We start from the raw sequence: 2135 nt of genomic DNA on the forward strand, positions 1-2135 counted from the left end.
TACTGACGCCCTCTGGGTGTGTACCTCCGCTGGATTTCCGGAATCCCTGAGTAATTTGTGTGACCCCTTCCAGAACCTTTTCCGGCCAGACTGGGGATGCCCTACCTGTCTGCCTGCTGAGAAATGTAAGCCTGGACCGCATGGCCTCCTCCAGAAAGTTGAGAATCCACCCGACCAGCCCCCTTGCCATTGTCCCTCCATGGTTCCGTGCCAGGGTGTATCCGGCACCCTGTACCCGTTCCGTTTCTGTTTTGGTAACGCGGCGACATTAAATAACGAGGCATCGGCTAAGAAGTGTTCTGATTTCTGCTCTCAGCTGGACAAGGTGTTGAAATCGGAATATTTTGTTAAGCTGTTCAAAGAATGTGACATATTCATTTGGACTATCAGAGAACCGTTCACCTACTTGGTTCTCGCGCTCTGGTCACTATCCCTCTTCTACCTCATCTGCGTCATGGTTGGCAGACTGGATGTGCTCCACATCCGCTCACACCTGAGATCACCATCATCGCACAGGATAACGGCGCAGTCATTGTTGGCTGCTGCGCAAGTCGGAAGGCTTGCCAAGATATCGTACCTTCAACCGTGATCATCGTCACATTTGTAATTCACGTAACTACTCACTTAGCGAATCACCTACTCACCTAAATAACAAACGTAGTCTAATGTCTCGAATTACTCTAGCGGCAACCTGTGAACTAGACAGCACCTGGATTAGGTGATGACTACACGACAATGCAAAGTGCTAAGCTAGCACCCAGGCAAGCTGTTAAACTCGCAACCAGGCTAAGTGGTAAGCTGGCACCAGGCTAAGTGCTAAGCTAGCACACAAGCTAAGTGCTAAGCTAGCACCCAGGCAACGTGCTAAGCTAGCAACCAGGCGAAGTGCTAAGCTGGCAACCAGGCAACGTGCTAACCTAGCACCCAGGCAAAGTGATAAGCTGGCACCCAGGCAAAGTGCTAAACTGGCACCCAGGCTAAGTGTAAACCTAGCACCCAGGCTAAGTGGTAAGCTAGCACACAGGCAACGTGGTAACCTAGCACCCAGGCTAAGTGGTAAGCTGGCACCCAGGTTAAGTGCTAAGCTAGCACCTAGACAACATGCTAACCTAGCAAACAGGCAAAGTGCTGAGCTAGCAACCAGGCAAAGTGCTGACCTAGCAACCAGGCAAAGTGTTGACCTAGCAGTCAGGCAAAGTGCTAAGCTGGCACCCAGGCAAAGTGGTAAGCTGGCACTCAGGCAAAGTGCTAAGCAAGCAACCAGGCAAAGTGCTAAGCTAGCAGATGAACCGTAATTTGGTAGGTGCGTTGAGTTGTGCGTTGACTGTGAGAGGTGTCCGCGTTGCCCATTGAGTGAGTGTCACGTGTGGCTGGGTGATTGGTCGCTAACGTAGGCGGTCGTGAGGGCCGCGGCGGGTGACCTAAGTCGTGTGTTGCGAGTCACTGGCACGTGGCGTAATCCGCGTTGGTCTGGTTAGGTAGCATTTATAGGCGGCAAGGTAGCGATTGTTAATATTACATTTAGGCACGTAGGGGACACGCTCCGCCAGCATGGCGCCGATACCGCGGCTGGTAGCACGGTGCTGCTGCACCGTGGGAGTTGAGCGCACGGGGCTCGTTGCGATTTTGATGGCGTTGCGAATAGTGAATAATATAGAGTGACAGTTGCTGCTGATCACATGCGTCGTGTTAGGCGCAGCTGTGGTATCCTGGTCAGCGTGGGTGTCGGTGGCCCGGGCTGGGGGGACACAGGGGTGAGGTACGTGTTGCAGTTGGTGAGTGCGTTGCTTGAGTTATTGATATGCTCGCAGGTTGAGGGGAGTGGGCGCGGCAGTGGCACGTGTTGCAGTTGGTGAGTGCGTTGCTTGAGTGACTGATATGCTTGCAGGTTGAGGGGACTGGGAGCGGCAGTGGTAGTGTTGCAGTTGGTGAGTGCTGCTCGAGTGATTGATAAGTTTGCAGGCTGAGGGGACTGGGAGCGGCAGTGGTAGTGTTGCGGTTGGTGAGTGTTGCTTGAGTGATTGATATGTTCGCAGGCTGACGGGACTGGGCGCGGCAGTGGCACGTGTTGCAGTTGGTGAGTGCGTTGCTAGGTGATTGATATGTTCGCAGGTTGAGGGGACTGGGAGCGGCAG

At 53.5% G+C, this 2135-nt stretch overlaps 1 protein-coding gene across 1 annotated transcript; it reads left to right on the forward strand.

Moving 5' to 3' along the window:
• Positions 1–199: 199 nt before the first annotated feature.
• Positions 200–589, forward strand: BBBOND_0003605 (hypothetical protein, conserved; the record flags this gene model as incomplete). Its single annotated transcript, XM_012915194.1, has 1 exon — positions 200–589. One exon carries the CDS (start codon positions 200–202, stop codon positions 587–589), a length of 390 nt encoding a protein of 129 aa, XP_012770648.1.
• Positions 590–2135: the final 1546 nt, after the last annotated feature.

This window comes from Babesia bigemina, scaffold Bbigscaff_71064 (genome assembly GCF_000981445.1).
Source record: "Babesia bigemina genome assembly Bbig001, scaffold Bbigscaff_71064".
NCBI classification, from domain to species: domain Eukaryota; phylum Apicomplexa; class Aconoidasida; order Piroplasmida; family Babesiidae; genus Babesia; species Babesia bigemina.